Genomic DNA, 20,217 nt, shown 5'->3' with positions numbered 1-20,217 from the left:
TAATCCTCAAATGATTGCTGGCTGAAGCATGAAAATAGTGTCAACATCCAAAAAAAGTATTCGACGAGTTTTAAGTGCCTTCCATTTAAAGTTCAATTCATCTCACTGCATAAGTAAATGAGTGAAAAGGGACTAGCACCTAGCACCAGATGTGTTAGGCCAGATTCTGTCACTTTGTGGTGAGAATAAACATTTGACGATGCCTTGTTGAAACTGTGGTTTCAACATGGTGTTTGATCGTACATTTCAAACATGGTTTATTGTCTCATTTTCTTCCATCCAAATCTAAGCTGAAACCCATCACAATAGCTCCTAGATGTGTATGTGCACCTCTGTATATGTGGTTGGTCCTGCAGAAATGAATCTTGAATGAGTTTAACAGTAATTACAAGTTTTATAGAGTGCTATAACAATACATTATTTTATTGTTGTTGTTTTTGTTCAGCAGGTTATAGTCTCTGATTATGTGTAATAAAAGCATAGTCAAACTATTTAAGTATGCTGGACTATTTAAACGCTTTCCTAGTGTTTCCAGTCCTTTTATAACCCTGGACCTTGATGTAATTTTAGTGGATCCTGGATTACTATAGTGTGAGAAAATAACCACACAGCTGTTTCAGGTGCAATAGCAATTTTATGTCTAGCGTGACACAATGAGTGTATTTTTCCTCTTGGAGGCTGGCGGGGGAAACTCATGTCATTCACTTCCTCTCGCTGCTTTCTCTTTTTTTGTCTTTTTTCTGTAGTTTTATGAGAAGGTGGCCAGAGTGATGAACTCGGACCAGGAAAGGCCGTACGTGTGCAACGCTCCTGGCTGTTCTCAGGTGAGTGTGCCGAGACAAAACAACGCAGCACAGTGTACACATGTGTTGGTGTCTGCCTGTAATATGAAGTGGTGTACATTGAGGAGGCCTGAGGAGTGGGTTACTGCCTCATGCATAGGGGAGAAACAGAATAGCAATGTACTAAGTATAACACAAGCTGAATAACGTGCAGATTTAAAAATACCTGTAGATAAAAATTCTCTTTGAAGTCAACGCCAGGGTTGATGCGCTTTTAAAATGCACTCTTTAAATGGCAAATAACAGTGAATTAAATTCCGGGGAAAGCTTAAGTGTACTGGTTTATTTTTAATCGGTTATTAGAACACTTATTTGTCTTTGCTTACAATTCTTACAATCCTACTTTTTTAAAACTCAACAGCGATTCCCCACGGAGGACCATCTGATGATACATAGACACAAACATGAGATGACCCTTAAGTTCCCCTCCATAAAGAACGACAACATGTTATCAGGTGAGTTACGGCTACATTGATACAGACTCACACACTACCTCAGCAGGGTTCAAACTTGCAGTTCATTTGCAGGTGTGTTTGCCTCTGTGACTCATGCTCAGACACACTTGTCTATCATCAGAAAACTTTATGGCACGTCTGTACCAGTTGTTTAAAATAATGTAAAGCATATGTTACACGCTACCTTGCAGCTCAGCCTTAATCACTGCATACCACTTACGCACACTTCAGGATACGCTGACGTATGACTGGAGGAATCATCATGTTTCGCGAAAGTGTGATTTGCATTTCCCCCTCATCAGATGTGTCATTAGTCCCTCATCTGTCTCGAGAAGTAGTGGGAGATGGTTTCCAATGGTTTTATGGATGTTGGGGTGTGATTCTTTGTGGAGAATCTCAATTTTACAGATCTGTCCATTAAATCAACTAATCGATTAGTCGACAAAATCGTATGAGTGTTAGTTGACTAAGAATTTCTTTTAGACAGTCCTATCTATAATTTATTACTCAAAGAAACATCAAACTATAGATTGTTTGCCGCATAAACAAGTGTCAACCCAAGGCTGATCCATAAGTATAGATCTCCAATCCTAGAAACGGCCAGGCCACACTAGCTGACAACACTACGCTGCCGAGATTGTGTCTTCTTTATTATTTACGCTCAGTGGACAGAAGGATCGGATTTTCTAGGCCGGGTGTTCTTATCGCCTAATGTCTGAGTTACAGCTCTGACCATTTCGCTTACTGAAAACTCATATAATCAGTGTTTATACTGTAAGTTACAGCTCAGCCACACATGGTAACATGCTCTCAATAGCACTGTCTCATACTATGATTGTTGACCTAAAGTTAATCTCCTGCTCCATTGACTCATAGTTTTTATCCTCAACTAAAAATTGACATGACTCACTTTTTTGTTAATAGAGCTCGAGTTGTTCGAAATGGAAAAAAAAGTATATTTGGAGTAAAACTGTATTTTGGGTATGCAGGTCATGATGAAAGTTTGAGTCAATCCCTGGTCTAGCCAGAATATATAAACAGACCATGAAGTATGCTTTTAGACTTTGAAACAAGGCTGATCCTAAAATCACCTTCAACTGTCTGAAACCTGATATCTGTGCACCCCCCACAACGTCAAGTTGAATACCGCAGCTTGACTGAGCTCAACAAATGAGACCCCCACTCAGTCGGTGGGATCTGTACTTTGTCATCTGAAATGGGGCTGTCAAGCGCAGTATCTCTCTCTCTCTCTCTCTAAGAGAATGAAAGTTATGTTTTCTTAAAGTCATTGCAAAAACGTAACAAAAATGTACATTCTTTACACTTTAGTCTTCATTGAGATCTACATTGGCTTTTGTGAAGAGCGTGTAGTCTAACTGGAGAGGTTAGAAAACACAGAAAGGGAATAAGTGAACTGGTTTTGCAAATTAAGGGTTAAACAGTCAAAATTATACAATGAATCAAAAAAAAGAGTCAAATCTGGTGATATCAAAACAAATCTATTTGCTTTCAATTTGTCTGACATATACGGTACCTCTTGCTAACATGGTGTGTGTGTGTGTGTGTGTGTGTGTGTGTCAGAGGTACTATTGTGTATAATTTTGTATCATGTGTCCTGTTTGTTTGTTTAGTAATGCTACTTTGCGATTGAGTGTATGCTTCAATTGGACCAATGAAATGTACCTTTAAGCTTTATGTTTATTATCTTACACAGTCCCTTAAGAATAATGAAAATGATAATTTTTAATTCTAGTTTTGTGGTTCATGATGATTGTGTATGTGCAGCCTGTAAAATGTAACAGTAGTTGATTTCAAAGCTGAAACTTGAAAAACCTTTCCTTGATTTCCAGACCAGACTCCCACACCAACACGCTTCTTGAAGAACTGTGAGGAAGTGGGATTGTTCAGTGAACTGGATTGCTCCATTGAACAGGAGTTTTGCAAGGCCCAGGAAGAAGAGGACAGTAAACAGGTACTGCAGAGTATAGAGAACAAAGCCTCAGGCTGAAAAGAAACCCAAGGTGAACTCAGTCACCCAAAGATCTTAGGTCAGGTGGTTATGAACTGTTATCTGCTGCTGTCATCAGTCATGTCACTAACAGCCGCCCACACACTATGAGCTGATGCGCACACTTTTAAGAGATTCAAAACATCTCATCTAACTGCACTATTTTTGCTTGTTAAAAAGCAACAGATATGTTTCCACCTCTTAGATTTCTGCTATATTTTCACCTTTTCCTCCAAGTGTAGTCATGTGGTGCACATCCAGCCCCACGCTCCCCGATCCCCATCAGTCTTGTTGACACTGACAGACAGGGCTGGCAGGTGGAGATTTGTCAACCACCACAGATGAGGAGGAAAGAGATCAGGTTCTCCACCTGTAACTTTAAACAGTTCTACAGCTATCTCTCAAGGAAGGAGTATTATTTCCTCCCAGACGTACAGACAGACACCTGAGACAACTTTTGTGACAGCAATAAAAGACCTGGCCAGACATTCTCACATAAGATGTGGTCATTTATGCATTATAGATCTACCCTGGGGCACCTTCACCTTCAACATGGGTTCTAGTCAAACCACCACAAGACAGACTGCTTATCTAATGTCTGAAAAGATGTGCAGTGCACACTGTAGCTAAGCTGTCGTCTGGGTGGTTTGGCTCTGGAGCTCGTCTGTGCTCAGGTCAGCCTTGTCTAGCCTCCCCAGCCAGTGTGGTTTATGATGGGAGACTCTGCTAAGTCAGCAGGCAGCGAGTCGGAGCAAGACTCCCTGGGAGTGCATCGCACAATAAGCAGAGGGAAAGCTTGAAACTTCAGGAAAACAGCAGTTGGCCAATATGAATATTAAATAGTCACATAATCATTTACTCACACTCACACAAGAGTGTTTTAGTCGGTTGATAAACTTTCCTTTCCTCAACTGTGACACGTATAATTTATGGTCAGCCCTTGTTGTCAGGTAAAAGATTCCTAAAATGTTGTGACTGCGTGAGTATTCTCCTTTTTTAATATATAATATAATCATCGCCAGCAGCTGTTTCACATTTGCCTTGATGCAAATGACTTCAGCTTGATGTTTGTTTTATGCCAAGATATGTGCATTTAGCTCAGAGATATATTCTTTCTTACGGTACAGGGTTATTCTGGAATGTATATGCAGTTACATGTAACGGAGGTAAAACAAACAAATGAGGGGAAAAAAAACAATAAGAACACCTGGTCTTTATTTGTCTCTCAATGTTTCCTCAACTCAGAAACAGCCTGTGGATGATAGTTTACATAGTTCCTCATTACCCATTCAAACAGTTGTAATGCTTGAGTTGTGCTGAAAAATCAACATGCGGGGAAAAATGTGACAGATTCCTAAACTTGTATACTCGCTTTTCTCGCTGCAGAGCGTCTCACTGCACGGCCAGGCAGGCCAAGGCCAGCACCAGCAGTCCCACTCACGGATGGGCAACCATGATACCAGCATAGTGATCCAGCAGAACCTGCCCTCTCCTCAGTCCAGCTCCGTCATCACTCAGGCTCCATCCACCAACAGACAGATAGGGTGAGTACGCCAAGTGGTCGAAGAATCCAGCAGAACACCAGAAATTTACAAAAAATGTACGCTATATTTGACTTAAAAGAGAAAGAGAGGGAATCATTTTTTTGTGTTTTTATCTTTGCATCTCTTTCCATTATGTGTTTCTTCTTTGTGATCGAGCAGTAGAAGTACTGTTAAGAACTGCTGACAGACTGAATATTATCTGGGGAGTGCTGCGTGTATCCTCCTCACCTCAAGTGCGCCCATGTTACAGTGACAGCCTTAGGCTTGGCCTGGTCCTTTTGTGTCCGTGCCGATTGTCATCCCTCCATAGTCTCTGAGGTAATGTCAGTGTTTTGTTACATTCGGAGCAGTGTGTGCGGGGCAGGCGATTCATGTTTTGCTGTTCAGTCAGTATTGTCCAACAGCAGATCATGCCAAAGAGGGTCGCAGAGGACAAGATGAGGTCATTGTTGAAGCCTCAACTGTGACTGCTTTTACAGCGGTTTAGCATTTCATGTTCTAAAATAGTTCCTTTCACTGTATGGGAATGTCAGCCAAAACCTCAGAGCTCTGTTTCTCAGATACCTTTGTGCTGCCATGCTACAGGTGTATTATAAAAAACAGCAGATGTTAACTGCAGTCTTTTTGTTTTGTGTTGCTTCATTATTTACCTGCAGTGTCTATTGGTCAAGTAGTAGTTCATGTAGTTTAATGCATTTTTAATCACAGTCATAATCAAACCCTGATGATCCATATCTGAGTAATGTAGTAGCTATGTGATTTTATAAACTCTACCATCACCACTCTACTCTAACAACTTGGGTCTTTGAGGGAATGTCTTTACCTCAAGTGACTTTTTGTCTTTATGTATCAAGAACATAATCATTACCAAACATTTAGATCCTTTTTTCCTTATATAGACACTCCACTGACCTCATTCCTCCCTTATCCCTTAACCCCAACCACATTCAAACTTGTGCCAGGGCTTTGTTACTGTAAACTAGACCTGTGGCAGATTCTCAAGACATTGAGATGGCTCAGTGTTAGGCCTGTGCTGTGCCGAGGTTGTCCTGTGTAGATTTACTGCTCGAGGAGCTAGTGAATATTGGATGGGAGGCCCATCACTAAGCCTGACTGACACTCCGTCAGGCTCTTTGTCGAGGACAGGGATGAAATTTCAACCCCTTGGAGGAGCAGCAATCACTGCCAGTAACAGAGACTTTGCTGGGCCTGCTTCACCTGAGTTTACCTGTCATTAAAAACCCATCAGAGCCGGTATGCCATGTGGCATTTGTCTTCAGCCACAGGAAGGCACGTAAGTCTCAGTTGCAGTTATCAAAGCACATTATGAGGCATTCCCTTAGCGGCGCATGTACTGTATGTGCTAAAACTGCAGAGGCGTCACTTGTTTACGAGGACGGTGGAATCCACATGAAACACATGAATAGGATGAGTAGATTCCCACCAAAGAAATGTGGAAATGTTCACATCAGCAGGAAAATGGGCTAAGGAAACCCCTCCACTAAGAAGCAGTGCTTCCACAGGAAGCCATTAGGGCCAACCAAAGGCTCCGTGCACAGGGTCTCTCCACAGGAACTTCCCACACGCTGAACAAGCCGGACACTTCACAGGCTAGCTGTGCTCTGTCCAGATTGGAAGTTAGGGAGCCTGAAGGTCAGATCAGGGGTTCTCTATGACGCCGCTGCTGTCCGGTTAAGTCACTTCAACTGTAGTCTCCAATATGTTTTGATTTCCAATGTCTTTGTGAAGAAAAGACAATCAAAACTTGTTTATCCACAGTGCATGAAGTCTTCACTGTGCATGTTTGTGCTTGGTTTTACATTTTTTATCTGAGACAATTAGGAAAAAGTTACCCTCATCGGTTAATCTGCTTCGTTTGTGCATGTGATCATTTCAGGCCTATAAAGCTTTTAATCTCTGTGATGAGTATATCTCTGAATGAGAAGAAATCACCAAAACAAAATCAGTTTAATCTCGCCTCCATCTGCTTCCTTCGTTCTCGGCTCAGCTAAACGCGCAGCGTGAGCGTCCAATGAATTAGGATAACAAGTAATTTTCATTGCTCCACAATGTTTACTAAAGAGCTTTGAGGCTTGGAATCAATTAGGATTGGCTTTCCTCAAGTCCATTTACTTTAGGGTTGAGCTGAGCCTGCAGCTGTGAAACCTGAGGACCTCTCTCTCTTTCTTTTCTCTCTCTCCCTTTCTGCTCTGAGTCCCTAAACAAGGTCTTTGGGGAGCTGCACTGACACAAACCAGTGTTAAAACCAGGCATAAGGAACAGCCAGCAGATCTTAATGTCACGGCTATCATTATCATACAAAGCAAAGCGGCCTCTAACAGATTTGAATGCTTTCTGATTTTCAATTATAAACATCTGGTGCTGAGTTATGTCAGATTAAATGCGTTGGAAATTACTAGTCAACCATGTGAGATACAACATTCTGTGGAAACCTCAACCTTTTGACTCCAAAGCCGGAGATGTGCTGGTATGGGTGTGGGCACAAGGCACTAAGAATTAAACTTTTCTCCACTGGCTCAGCAGAGGAACTCTGGCCAATCGTTTCCATTACATAGCCTAATCAACCTGAATGCGGCTGGGTTCAGTGAGGAGTGATTACAGTACAGATGTGGTAAATGATCTAATCATCAATTTATGATGATGTGGTATTTAATTACGTATCTCAATTTTGTCTGTGTATAAAAACATCTTCTTTTATTACATGGGGACATTGTCTTTGATAATAGTTTGTAAGAATGTTGAAAACTTTGTGAGCCTAAAAGGTGTCATCACACAACACTTAGTGGTGATATCAGTCAGTTTTGGTTTGTCACCATCATCACATCAGTTAAAAAATTTCAGAACAGAGGTTTGTCTAATTTTATTCCTCTGCAAATGGGGCATGAACATTATCTTTTACTTCAAAGTAGTTCACCATGCTCATCTGAAAAGACATTTTAGTTTTGAGGTTTCTACAGGCTTTATCTCTAAACCTAAATGTGTTTTGTTGGTGATGTACCACCCTGGGCATACTCTGTGCACCTTTAAGTTTGGCTGTCACATCACTGTGCAAAGCTCTAAAGGAAGTCAATTTGTGGTTTTATTTCCCATGCTGCTTTAAATGCACAATATTTATCACACCTCGGAGCCACCGGCCTCTTGTGTTCCTTGTTTCTGCCTTTAAGGGAAGTTGCACAAATAGATGTTGGTCTGCATGCCTTCTAAACTACAGGGTTTCATGCGAAGCTCAAGTGTAGCACGACATATTTGAACTTCCTGTGTTTTCTCAAGATGATTTGGTGATATGCTCATCGATTATTAAGGACCACTGGGTAAAAGATCTGGCTGATACCTGCCATTCTCTCTATTTGAATGAATATTTTTGACGGATCACATTTTTCTTTATTTTTTCTTTATATAGATTATGATCATCATATCAATCCAGCTGATATGATTTCTAGATTCTGGCTTGCACTTTTCTAAAAAGCTCACATCTTAAAAACAGATCAAATGCAATACATTTGCAAATGCGGTCTGTGCATGTTCTGTCACAATTTATCAGCTTTTACCTACCAATTAATGAATGATAGGTTAGTGGTTCTGATAGTTTTGATGATTTTAAATCAAGGATTTAAAATCATCACACTTTTTCACTTTTACACTTTTTATTTTATCACACATGTGTGTGTGATAAAACAACTGTGCTGATTTCAACACCCATTGTGCTGGAACAGAGAAAGTCTCCACACTTCCATGGCGAGTTCTGGGCTTTTCCATGGACAAACTTTGACCTCACGAACTTCACAATTTAAACAAAACTTCCTTTATTATTGTTTATGATTAGATTGCATTCAGAAAGTGATGATAAGGAGGGAGGTCCGCCCTGAGTGCAGGAGCGCGCGACCTCCACAAAATGCCTGAGGTGCCCTCGGGCTCTGACTTGACAAATGCTCTTCTCCACAGACAAATATGGGGAAAAGTTTGAACTGTGTATAAACTGTAAAGCGCATGCACATAGAATAGCAGCAGGCAGAGAGAAGAGAAGAACACATAAACAAAGGTACAGAAAAACAAAGGTATAGTGCAATCAATTACAAAAGAGGAAGGAGAGAAAAAGAAAAGGAGAGAGAATGCAGGAAGTACATCTGACCTGAATTAAGATGAGCTCATTGTGTACTGCAGTGGGTTTAATAGTGCGTTTGTAGAGGAACGCCCAGACTCTGTTCCCTCTCATTCCAGTGGGGCTGTGTCATCCCTGCCCCGGGGCCACCACACATGCAGGCTCCTGCACAAGCAACTCACACACAGGGACATGCCTCACAGCTCTGGGGAGCAGGGATCACAACGTGGGGAAGTGTGGAAAAGGGGGATCAGAGGTGAACAGAGGAGAGGAAGAAAGGGATCAGAGGTGGATGGAGGAGAGGAAGAGGAGGATAGGAGGTAGATGGAGGAGAGGAAATTAAGGATCAGGAGGGTGGACGAGAGAGTGAAGAGAGACATCAGATGTGAGGACATCGGTTTTCTACCAGGACGGTGGTCTGTCGGGTGGAGGAAAAGATAAAAGACATGTCTGCACAAGGAAAGGAAAGGAAAAGATAGATCATGTTTGGATGGAAGTATGGATAAAGTGGGATCAGAATGACTGAAGGTGTGAGAAAAATACACTGAGATTATGAAAGGAAAATTAAGATGGAAAACTGAATGACAAACAGAGCGATGAGACTGATGGTGGAAGTCAGGTATCAGGTGGCTGAATGAGAGGAAGAGAAGTTGTTTAAGGAGGAGTGGGACAAACAAGCAAAGTAATAGTCAACTTTGAGTAGATGAAGAGGGAGAAAGATGAAGTATCATTAAAAGTGAAAGGAGCGGTGTTAGCCAAATGTTACAACATCAGTCAGGTGCTGCACGTCATGTTAGCTTGTAACAAGATGACGTTTTTTTCTGATTGGCTGGTGATAGGAATGTACTGACATGCTTTTTACTTTCGATGAAAATGAAAGACAACCCATCGAATGGCATCGAATGAATCAAAACAATATCATATTTGGTGAATAAATACCATAACACTTGCACTAATTCACTCCAGAGAATCATACACCAGCATCTCTCAACTGTGCTTTGGCACGGCTTAACTCAGCTTGACACTCCCTAATGTGAGGACACCCCATCCCAGATCCATCCCAGTCCAGCACCCTCCCAGCATCCATCCCTCCTAGCCTGCTAATAAAAGTCAGCCTGTGTCGTAACCCATTAGGTCTGATTTATTTGATCAGATTCGTATTATTTCCTCAGTCCAAACCCCATGGCACTCTCCTCCCACCAGTGATTAAAGGCAGTAAATCAGGGGCAGGTCCTGTGTAGTGTTTACTCAGAGAGCCAGGCAGCTGCAAGCTGTTTGAGGCCCTTGTTTCTCCCTCTGTTTACCTCCGTTCCCATGGCGACTACACCACCGTCTCCCGAACGTCTGGAACTTGGCCCTGGGCTGTTTTGGTTACGTTCGAAAGTTTTTAGCTGCTGTGTCTACCCAGAGCTCACAGTGACTTCGGTGAGGAGTGAGCGCAGAGATGTTGGACGAGTCGAAGAGGGAAAGAGAGGGAAAAGCAAGAGGAGAGGAGGGAGGGACACAATCTGGGGGTGGGCAGGCACAGGGTGGGGGGAGGGCGAAAAGCCAAGAGCATTACATCATTATTGGAGCAGAGTCAGAAAGGGAAGGATATGAGTCAGTGGACTGACTGCACCTCTCTCTCTCCCCCTCTCTCTCCCTCTCTCCCTCTCTTGCTCTTCTTGGATGGCAGCCAAGCCCTTGTGTTCAAGTCTCCAGTGCTTGAGTTGGAGCTGGGACTGTGTGGATTGGGACAGTATACAGCTTAGTGTGTGTGCAGACTGCAGGATTTGTAGGTTAGAGCAAGCCAATCCAGAGGGGCTTGAGTTGAGGTGTGGGCACCCTGAGGGGTCCAGAAGAGAGTTATAGAGGATTAACATTACAATGAGAGGAGGGGACGCATGAGAGAAAATAGCAGGATAACTTAAAGAAATAGAGTGTGGAACAAGAGATAAAAATGCAGAAGAGGAACTCGGAGAGAAAAGAAGGTCTGGCAGTGATGTCATGGCAGAGTGGAGGTGGGCGGGGTCGTGGAGGGGTGGTGCGGTGGTGGTTCTTGGGCGGGGACTGTGGAGGAGAGCTGGGCTGAGAGCGAGGCACTCAGTAATGTGAGAGTGCAGGGTCAGGACTGCAGAGTGTCTACCTGCTCTCCCCTGGGGCCCACGGCCCGGGCTATTATCAATCCCCTCAGTGGAGCCGCAGCCTGTCATTATTCACTCACATGCATACACACACATGCACACACTGAAACATGCAGCTATTCACACACAAACACTGTAAACATGAATCCACTAATCCACTGTACAGTCTGGTGCATAATGTATTCACAGTCAAACAGATGTGAACACTGAGAGGAGAAGAGAATTAAAAAGAAGACGCATCTCAATTAGAATGCTCTGTTCATATATAGGGAAACCCTGCAAGCTAAATAAAGTATGTTGACACCAAGGGTTGCAGCTAACTTTAATTTTTATTACTTCTTGAGAAATCTGCCGAATACTACCAAATCAATTAATTGGAGAATGAGAAGGCCAAACACGGATTTAAAAAAAAAAGAGAAGAAAGTGTTCTTCAGATACTCTAAAGCAGAGGAAAATAGGGAAATAGAAAAAAAGAAAAACATCTTTGTTCAATACAATATCTGACAATAGTGAAAGAACTGTTCAAAACCCCAAAAGATGCAATTCACGATCATTAGACAAACTAAATCAGGAAATGATTTCATTTGAGAGGCCTTAACCAGACAATGTGGAAGATTTTTCTTGAAAAAAACTTTCAATTACGGGACTCCTCATGACTTTCAGTTAATGGACAGAAAATGGATACGTTCATTCTAACAAGTAACAGAATTCTTATTTTCATCAACAGAGGCTTTTTGACTCCAGCCAGTCTAAAATGTCTATATTTATTAGCAGAGTCAGCACAAAGCGGACTTAATCCCCAGAGGAAGCGTGTGAGATGTTAGAGTTGTTTTTCCGCCCACCGGACAGGCAAGTTATGTTTTGGTGTGTGTGGTGGTGACGGACACGGCGTTTGTCCTTCCCCTGCTCTGCTGCAGGTGACAGGCGCAGCAATACAACCTGCTACAAGCTTCAAAGGAACCTTTCTTCTCTAGAAAGATGGAGCCTGACCTGCAACAACTAAGCGACCTGCCTGTGCCGTGTCCTGACCTCTGCCGCTTATGGACTGCAGTGTGATTTGACTTTCCTAATGACAATATCAGCATCTGAAAGCATTTCATTGATCTGGTATTGCAGATTTTGAGAAGTGTTTGTTTCTGGCACACACCGGACTTTAAATAGTTTCTTACAATCACTTCCAGAACCTAGTTAAAAAACCTTTTTTACTCCTCAGCTTCATGGATTTCCCATAAAAGTTGCTCTGGCAATCTGTCTAAACAGGACCATGTACCATTACTCTCACTCAAAGTGTAAATTAAATCATTAAATCAGCATAATTGATGTATAGCATGCACAAGGTTATGCTGATCTTTGAGATATGCATATTAAACAGTGTAATAATCTGTATGTAGATGTACAAAGGACTACATTGTAATGCATTTAATATTTGGATATCACGTATTATACAAACATAAATTAGATATGATAAATAAGCAATTTTTTTAAACAAAATTAAATACATGAATGAGCCAATTTCAAGTTGTCAAAGAGATGTAAGCAAAGTTTTTACAGCGTACAGCATTGGGGCGACAAAATCTCTTCAGAAAATCACATTCATCTCATCATTCATCATACGGAATGCAAATTACGCAAAACAGTTCAAACAAAATCAACTGCGTGCCACTGCCGCTGCTTCGTGACTGTTACTTCATCCTGGACGATGGCAGAGTCTGAACGCAGAGGGAAGCTGTGTTGATGTAGTGCGCAGCTACACTGCATACCTCATTGTACTTTCATGACTTTTCCCATGTGGAAATGTTTGGATTTCGCAGTGTTGCTCAGATGTCATATGTGCTGTTAAATGAGTGTGATTGTGATAAATTGGGATGTTAGACAGGAATGACACACAGTCGGGGATGGTAATGATGCTGTGTGTGGAGCAATCTTAAATGTCTGGAGCGTAAATGCACATATTTAGGTCTGGAAAAATACAGTTATTTATTCAGGTGGGGGAGCATTTGCTCTGGTGCAACCCCCCTCCTAAATTGCCATCACTCCATTACTACTCACTCTTACGCTAATCCAGGCTATGATGTGGTCAATTAACCCGTCCAACACCTAAATTCTTCTTGTTTGCACAAATTTTTAAATGCTGAAGGAAATGGAGCTTGCATTCATCCTGATGATATCGATAATGTGGAGACTTATTGATTCTCCTGATACAAGTTATTTAAGAGTCAAGTAGTGAATGCTTTTAAGCTGTTGGGACTGCATATTGCATACATGAGGGTGTAGCAGCACCCTGCAGCTGGGAATCTGTGTTCTTACAAGCAAGGATTTGGTTGTATGAATGATGTCGCTGCGTGCATATGGACTGGTCTGGCTGTTTGGATGGCTGCAGCCCTCAGCCAGTGACAAGACTGCTGTCAATAGTTTAAGCTTAGCCCGGGCCTCATCTTTCCATGTGATTTATTGATGTGGCCGTGAGTGTGGATAGGCCTGTTGGTCCGTGCACACGTTTGTGGTCACCGAGAGGGTTTTTTTCCCCCACAGGACTCCCACCGCTGTAGCAGTTTCTGAAAGTGGTTCTCGTCATGCACGTCTCGTGGTTGTTATGACAAATATTATGCATTCATCATCGCCATCATTGTTATTCATCCATTGTACTACATAAAGTGTGCTTGTTTTAAGTGCATCCAAAAACTCCCAAGATGCCTCAGCTTTCAACTGCAGCATGACTACACAGCCACACACTCTTGTTTTCCATTCTGACTTTGTAGCTGCAGAAACAAGTGGAAACTGAAAACGAAAGAAGTTGGGGGGAAAACATTTGCTCTGAAATAGCACAGATGTGAAATTAATAAATGTGTGGAATTATTTTTAAGATGCAAGAACAGTTAAGTGATCTGACATTGTAGACTTTTGGAATAGCTCAAGGTTTTTTTTCAGGCTAGGGCATTTTGTAAACTTCTTTTGAACTTGGGTTTAAAACATAACATAAACGTCAATATTATTTTAAACGTTTAGCATTTATCTGTAGAAATTGAACAGTTAATGAATGATTTATACTACTATGGCATTATACTGTCGTCCGTGTACTTTAAATACTGCCAATATAAGGGGTATTTATTAATGTATTTGTCAAAAATGGATATAACACAATCAATCATTTAAAATACATCTTCATATTTTGTCTGAATATGAAATGTGTAGTATTAATATGTATGTTTATTTTTTAATTTATTGACAAATTACTTACTGTAATTCTTTTTTATTTATATCATTATTTACTTGTTTACTCTGAGCAAACTCTATCTGCTGATGAGGCTGAAAGCTCCGGAAGAAATCGAGAAGATGGACCTTGAAAAGTTCTTGTCACGTGTGTCATATTGTTAGATATGATTACAGCTATGTTATTTGGTGTTACTAGCCAGCCATTGTGTGTTTATACCACTTATGGATGCTTCACGTTATAACTTATAACTAGCACCGTAAAGGTGGTGGTAGTTGGACTTGATGTTGACATATGACCAAAGAATAACGAAACCTGAACTTGTCTGAATGTTTTGTCTGTGTGTGTCTTCTCAGGCCTGTCCCCGGCTCTTTGTCCTCATTGCTGCACCTACGAAACAGACAGAGACAGCCTCTGCCAGCCTCCATGCCTGGAACTCTGCCAGACCCGACCATGCCTGGCTCCTCAGCCGTGCTGATGCCTGTGAGTACAACAACAGCGCACAGAGCACATTCACTCGCATGCAGAGGCAGAGTCACTCACTCATATGTGACGACAGTGTAAATTCAGACTGCACATAAACTACGTATTAGTTTGGGAAGTTTTCCATCACCATTGAAATGATTTGGCACAGTTTTTAAGGACGGGTTTAGAATCTGGGTTTAGAATATAGACTTTATTGTAATTAAGCCAAAAAGACTTAGAGGACCGACTTTGGGAAGCGGGGAATGATAACAACCCAGAGAAAGCTCCTCATATCAGGATTCTAATGATACAACATATGTTCTCATTGTAACACAAGACAGCCTGTGTTTATGGTATGGACTAAAAAAACTCCCATGTTTATTAAATTAAGAGCTAAGCGATTTTGGGGAAGATTGACGGTTCAGGAAAGGGGTGCAGGTTTGGGTGATATTTTTACACAAAACACACTTAGTGCAATTAAGGCTGTGTGTCAGGTTCTAGGCCTGAGTCTCTGTGGACGAGGGGGAGAAGTGGGGGTCAGGCAAAGTGGGGGGGGAGGGGGGGGCATTCCCCATGGAGACCAGCACACCACCCAGAGTTCAGCAGCTGGGAGGCCACAGCAGCTCACACACGTGTGCATGCTGACGCTCACACAAAGGTTTCTTCTTTCCTGCGTGTACTGCCCAGTGAGCACTGCTCACATCATCGCCCTGCGCAGGTGACCTCTCACCCCTGTCAGCTTAACCAGCTGATTTCCCCACATTCAGGTCTCAGCTGTGACACATGGCCACACTGACCAGGGTCACTAAGAGGCAGGCAGTAACCACACACATACACAGATGAAGACAGATTCAAATGCATTCATAGAACTAACTCACACCTACTCACATCTCGTTCACCTTGTTAACACATCCTGCACCAGGAGGGGCCGGGGTTTGATATGTTGTCTGAGTGACACCCACCACACTATTATCAGAAACACACATACCCCTGTTGCACCGGCTTCCTGTGTTAAGTCCCTCCGTGCTGGCTTCCTGTTTTGGGTCAGCTCCAGTTATCATCACACAGAGCTGTGCACAGTGCAGCCTGTCATGAGAAATCAGGCTCTCATGCTCTCTCACCTCATCCCCCTTAGCCTACTGTGCTGCAGGATGAGTCTCACACTTGATATTCAAACACTTCTTTTGTTAAAACAGTTATCTTGAGCATCTTGGTAAGACATAAAAATAGCATGGATCACCGCTAAATGAATTGTTTTTTGATGATTCATCTTGTAGAAAAAGTTTTGTGGTATATGGGAATAATATTTCTTGAAAGTTTGACTGTTGTTATTGTAATCTTCAGATGGAGAGACAAATGTCAATGGGCTCCAATATGATGGGTATGCAAGGACCCGCCCACAACAGCTCCTGCTCTTCCACTCACATTCCCTCCATGCACTCAGAAGCCAAACTGGTGAGTGTACGCATGTATTCACATGGATACATACACATTTATACACGCACGTACATAAGTGCACACGCTCAAGCTCAACATGTTGCAACTTTCTTTTCCACTGGGCTGTGCCAGCAAAGCTGTGCTCTTAGGTCTGTGTGGATTTCATCATTTAGTGTGTAATCAAAGCTGTGTCTGAACCTGCCAGTGCAGCGCTGGAGACTCTGGCTGGAATAAAGGGCCCTTTATGTGGTTGTGGCTGGGCTGCCCACCGACTGCCTGATGTATATCTTAATGTACAGAACATGTTTTGTAGGTCCTGCAACTTGTTAGCACTAGTTTAACACAGCAGGGAAAAAAATCAAATGACCTCATCCTTCACAAAGCAGGCAGTTAGAGCAGTGGGAATGAGACGTAGCTGAGAGAGGAGAGACAGAAAGAGCGAGAGTCAGAAGACCGACTGACGAAAACAATGAACAGAAAGAAACCTTCCACTCGGTTCAGCTTTGCATGTTAGCACTGCTAATACTGATGCCAATGACTGACGCTATACACCTGATTAATGTCAAATGGACGGACAGTTACACTCGGGGTGATAAGACTTGATAAATCCTGTGGCAACATGACCACCAGCCAATCTTTGTTTTCAAAATAAATAACTCTGAAAATGGAAAAGGCGGCATAGAAATAAGAGCAAGTGTTATGACTTGGATATCCAAAAGAAATCACAGTCCATAATGAAAAGCATTGGCTGCTCTTTGTGTTTGGAAAGGTTCACTGATAGCTGAATTTGCTGGACAGAAACATCTTGTGGAGAGAGAGAGAGAGAGAGAGAGAGAGAGAGAGAGAGAGAGAGAGAGGAGGTAGCAGAGGTCATTAGAAGAGTTATTGCTCTGATAGAGTAGAGCGGGAGCATTCCCAGGGTATTTAATTCTCCCTCTTCCTCATGCTCTCTCAAGATTGATCGTCTTTGTAGTCTTTTGAATCTCTTCAACTGTTCCTATGGTAACACGCTGGGGTAACACAATATTAGTGTATTAGGCTTATCTCTCCCCTGGCCATCATCCAGGCAGATCTTACTCTTTTTTTCTCCTCCTATCTATGTAATTGAATTGTAAATACTCTGTTAGTCCTCCCATAAACATATGCAGTCACTAAATGGCTACAGGCCCCGCGACCATGCAACTTTCTTGTTAGTTGGTCATTCAGACACGAGGCACAGCAACCAAATGTGGATCAATTGAGATTCTGCTCCCTGATGTCTGAACACAACTGATGGAATTCCGTGATTGTGGACAGAAAGTGAGAGACTAATTGTGTTATCAGAGTGCGATCTCCAGCGTAGGTTTCATAAGCATAGACAGGGTTTCTAATGTCTGTAATATCCGTGCCCGGGCCGGGTCGATAAATACGGCCTCGCTATCGGATAACTGGGCCATGATCAGGCCCATGTGTCCCCTGCGACGTTCTCAATCCGGCCCTAATCGCATTACCCCGACCATGTTGACTTTCCGCCAATGGGAAATCTCCTCACTGTAACCCCACACCCCCGGAGCACGGACCTGGATGCACTCTTTCTGCTCAACGTTTACATGGTGCGAGCGGAGAAGGGGATTGAGTGGGACTTTGATAGACATGAAGGAAATAGATAGACAGGCAGAGTGAGCAGGGGAGTTGAAAGGCGAGAGATGGTATCGATATTCTGAGACACTAAACTGTGTGTGAGGGTGAGAAATTGGAAGAATTCTTTGCAAAGTGACATGAAAGGACTTCTGTTTCCTCTGTTACTCTGTATGTGTGCATGCATGTTTGCTCATATTGTGATTTTTTTTTTTGTTGATATTTTGTGGTAACTGGAGGCCTCGGTAGCAGGATTAACCCTCCCCTGCCAGAGAGAGCAGGCCCAGAGCTTCGGCTAATGAAGGCTAATTGATTTTGTGGTGGGCCAGAGCAGCAGGGAGGCCTGTCTCTGGTGTAAATAGTTAATGAGACGAAGGACTGCTGTGGCCCCTTGGGGACTCATATCTCGCTCTAAGCTCTCTGTTTGTGCTCTCTGGGCCAAAGACTCTATCTGCATCAGTGCCCATCTTTGTTCCCTTCTATCTCTGATTCTCTCCTGAAGTGCCATCGTTTAAGTGGTACAGCAAAGCCCGATGGTGCAGTAACTGATTTGTATGTTTTCCCCTCTTTGCTTTTAGCTGGTTGTTTGGGAGTGTTTTATTAGTTTTAGTTCAAGTGTGTTTTTGTTTTTTTCTTCTTCTTGTGAAGGACTGGGTGCTCATGGTGCCGGGTGTGGTTGTGTTCTGCTCTGTTGTGGTCTGGGGAATAGAATGGTGTGTGTTGTGTGCTGGAGGTTGTGGGATAGTTGACCCTCACAGCGTAGAGGAAGCGCTGCAGAGAGGAGGCCAAGTTCCACAGCACGCCGGCCAAAGCATTACGTCAACGCTCAGAGCCAGCTCTCCACAGGGCCTCGCAAACAGTCACACACTCACACACATACACACACACACACACACACACACACACACACACACACACACACACTCACTGACTGCTCCAACTCTGTGTCATCCCCTTTGCATGGTGTCACATACTTGGACATTCATTGACAGTCAGGTATACTTAAAAACAACATCAAATGAGATGTACACACATGCACATAACACATGCATGCTGGTGGACATGCAGCACTCATGTGCATACGTGCATTGTTTTCTCCCCTGAATACCTACATCCCTTGCTCAGATGGTTTGGTACCTTTGTTTGTGTGATGAAAGAGATTCACTATCATTTCTCATCTATAACAAGGGAAGCCCAAACAGGCCCTTATCAAGTTGGTTCTAAATAACATCTGTGAGTGCCCACTATGGGACTCAGCTCATGTCTGTGGTCAAATTCTGCATTGTTTTTGTGTCCCTTTTAAATGAGCTCCATGCTTTCCACACATCCTGCTTGCCTGCTAATTTCAGACAGAGGGGCTTTGAAACAGTTTGGGGCTGATGTATGAAAATGTGTTTTTTATTATCTCCCAATTATCTATTGTTTACATTGTTACTAAGGACAATACATTTGTCACTGAGCGTCAGGCTAGGTGCTGAGTTTTTTATGAAGTAAACAATACTATATGTTCCTTCACTGCAGCTCTCTTGGCTGTTGAGCTGGCACTAGATGGGTGGATGACATAATTCTTGGCATGCTCTAAATGTACTCCTTTTTACTTGAGGAGGGAAAAAAACAGTGCGTCTCTTAAAGAAACATTTCATTGGACACAGGAGGACCAATAATCAAAGTGTTTCTAGCACGCTAATGTAGCTTTTTACATTTCACTTACACAACCCTTACTGTTCTTATGTTTAAGTATAGTTACAGGTTAATAGGCTGAATGTTCAAGTGTTGCCCTAAAGAGCGAACAAGTGAAAAATTCGAAAGTTACATGCATATACTGTGAAGACATTCCAAGAAAAAATTATTTGTCAGTTTTCAATTTTGCTACACGGTGATTGATTGGGCAATTAGCTCAGTATGAAGTAAGAAGTTAAACTATCAGTGTACATGGTAACCCAATTACGTGCTCCATCCATTTCCTTCCACCGTAGGGGAGCACCTCTGGCTAAACTTCTTGTTGTGAGGAGGAGCAGTGCACACAATAGGAGTCTGACTCCAGGTTTTGTAAGCAACATCTGTATGAATGGTGGCATTGTCAGGGTATGAGGTCATTAGAGAGGGACGGTGAGCTAAGAACACAGCTGAATCTGCAGGCTGCTTCACTGAGCTATAGACTATATGTGTGTGTACTGTATATGTTTGTGTGCACACTCACAATTGTGTATGCAAATTCCTTGCTTTCAGTGCATTGGCATCCTTTCTGGCAATCATTGTCCTTGGAGTCAAAACACATCTGTGGACCAAGTGGGCTAAAACAAACCATAAAGTTTGAGTTGGAAGATGGTATTTGATGCAGCTGTTATGTACATATGTGTGGTTAGTTAAGTAAACATGTGGGTGTGCGATAAAC

The 20,217-nt window shown here is 42.5% G+C and overlaps 1 protein-coding gene across 2 annotated transcripts in view; it reads left to right on the top strand.

Annotated features, from left to right (window-relative positions):
- creb5b (cAMP responsive element binding protein 5b) overlaps positions 1 to 20,217 on the top strand; it is a 37,682-nt gene that overhangs the window by 4,902 nt on the left and 12,563 nt on the right. For both annotated transcript variants that reach the window (XM_031852983.1, XM_031852982.1), the window contains exons 2-7: positions 747 to 824; positions 1,204 to 1,297; positions 3,148 to 3,269; positions 4,692 to 4,849; positions 14,660 to 14,786; positions 16,113 to 16,223. In XM_031852983.1, coding sequence (XP_031708843.1) covers positions 771 to 824; positions 1,204 to 1,297; positions 3,148 to 3,269; positions 4,692 to 4,849; positions 14,660 to 14,786; positions 16,113 to 16,223 — 666 coding nt within the window. In that variant the 5' untranslated portion in view covers positions 747 to 770. The remainder of the gene's footprint in view (positions 1 to 746; positions 825 to 1,203; positions 1,298 to 3,147; positions 3,270 to 4,691; positions 4,850 to 14,659; positions 14,787 to 16,112; positions 16,224 to 20,217) is intronic.

Source organism: Anarrhichthys ocellatus, unplaced genomic scaffold, assembly GCF_004355925.1.
Source record: "Anarrhichthys ocellatus isolate YVR2014 unplaced genomic scaffold, GSC_Weel_1.0 scaffold13, whole genome shotgun sequence".
Taxonomy (NCBI): domain Eukaryota; kingdom Metazoa; phylum Chordata; class Actinopteri; order Perciformes; family Anarhichadidae; genus Anarrhichthys; species Anarrhichthys ocellatus.
This window is presented reverse-complemented; position numbering and strand designations above follow the sequence as displayed.